General features: G+C 58.5%; 1 protein-coding gene across 1 annotated transcript in view; it reads right to left on the bottom strand.

Annotated features, from left to right (window-relative positions):
* Positions 1-829, bottom strand: part of LOC113229303 — a 6,051-nt gene extending 5,222 nt beyond the window's left edge. The window contains exon 1 of the mRNA XM_026462853.1: positions 24-829. Within this exon, the coding sequence (XP_026318638.1) occupies positions 24-829 (806 nt within the window). The remainder of the gene's footprint in view (positions 1-23) is intronic.
* Between the last annotated feature and the right edge of the window lie 437 nt (positions 830-1,266).

Genomic DNA, 1,266 nt, shown 5'->3' on the forward strand with positions numbered 1-1,266 from the left:
AGTGATGATAGCGGTGTTCGCGCCTATCCTCTCGCGGCGACGGCGAGTGATGATAGCGGTGTTCGCGCCTATCCTCTCGCGGCGACGGCGAGCGATGATAGCGGTGTTCGCGCCTATCCTCTCGCGGCGACGGCGAGCGATGATAACGGCGCTCGCGCCTGTACTCCCCTCGTTCCGTTCTATGGTTCGCATAGACACGCGGAGGAGCCTCTCGGGCGCCCTCCCCTCGTTCGCCTCGCGGATCGCGTGAGGTTAGCGGAGGGGGTAGTTCTACTTGCTGCCTAGCTCGATCGCGTTTATCTAGCCATTCGTTGATCCGTACCGTAGTCTCAAACGGATTCTCAACGACGCTCTCACGCTCGCTAGCGTCAGCTTCTTCACGTGTGGCCTGCGCGGCGAGCCTTTCCTGTATGAGCGCGGCCTGCAAGTCTAAATGTCTACGCCTAACGTTCATGTCTTCTAACTCCGCTTCTAGCTCGGCTCTAGCGCGCGCGGCCGCGCTAGACGCTGAGGCACGCGAACGAGCGGAAGTACTCCCTACCCTACACGCGGCGGGACGTGATTCCGTTACGCGTGCTAAAGTCGCGGCGGCGTGAACATTACTCAACGGCGGTGCGGGCCTAGAAGATTCGACGTTGCCTACTTGATTAGTCTGGAGACTACTATCGTCCCCCGGGGGATCGTTCGGGATAACGCTCGCGGCGAGTTCGGACGGCGACTGCGGCGGTTCCTCGAAAACGCGCGGCGGTATCGCGCCTAATTGCTGCTTCCTATGTTCCATGGCGGCTGGCTCGTCCTCCCCGATACCTTGACTCCTAGTTCTAGGCATAGAGCCTCCTATCGCCCTAACACCCTAACACCCTAAGTCTTGAAGATCGGCTCCTGTGCCTTGAAAAAGGCAGTCTTCTTGCCTCGAAAGAGGCAGTTTGCCCGTAATGCCTGCGTTTGTCACCGTTAGGTGCAGGCAACGGGAGATGAAACTTAGGACCTTGAAACTTAGTGTGTTGAAACTCAGAACCTTTGGCGGACCTTAAATCTGCCACTTTTACGCGGTGCTCCGTGATGTGATGGCTTCGGCACTTCGCGCACGTTGTCCTAGCACGGAGGACACGTTGGCTTCGGCTCTTCGCGCACGTTGTCCTAGCACGGCGGACACGTTGGCTTCGGCTCTTCGCGCACGTTGTCCTAGCACGGAGGACACGTTGGCTTCGAATAACTTTTCGTGAAGCGTGGGGTTCGTTCGTACCCACGTCGACACAATCTATG

The sequence above is a fragment of the Hyposmocoma kahamanoa genome, unplaced genomic scaffold (genome assembly GCF_003589595.1).
Source record: "Hyposmocoma kahamanoa isolate Upper Pololo Valley unplaced genomic scaffold, ASM358959v1 297, whole genome shotgun sequence".
Classification (NCBI taxonomy): Eukaryota; Metazoa; Arthropoda; class Insecta; order Lepidoptera; family Cosmopterigidae; genus Hyposmocoma; species Hyposmocoma kahamanoa.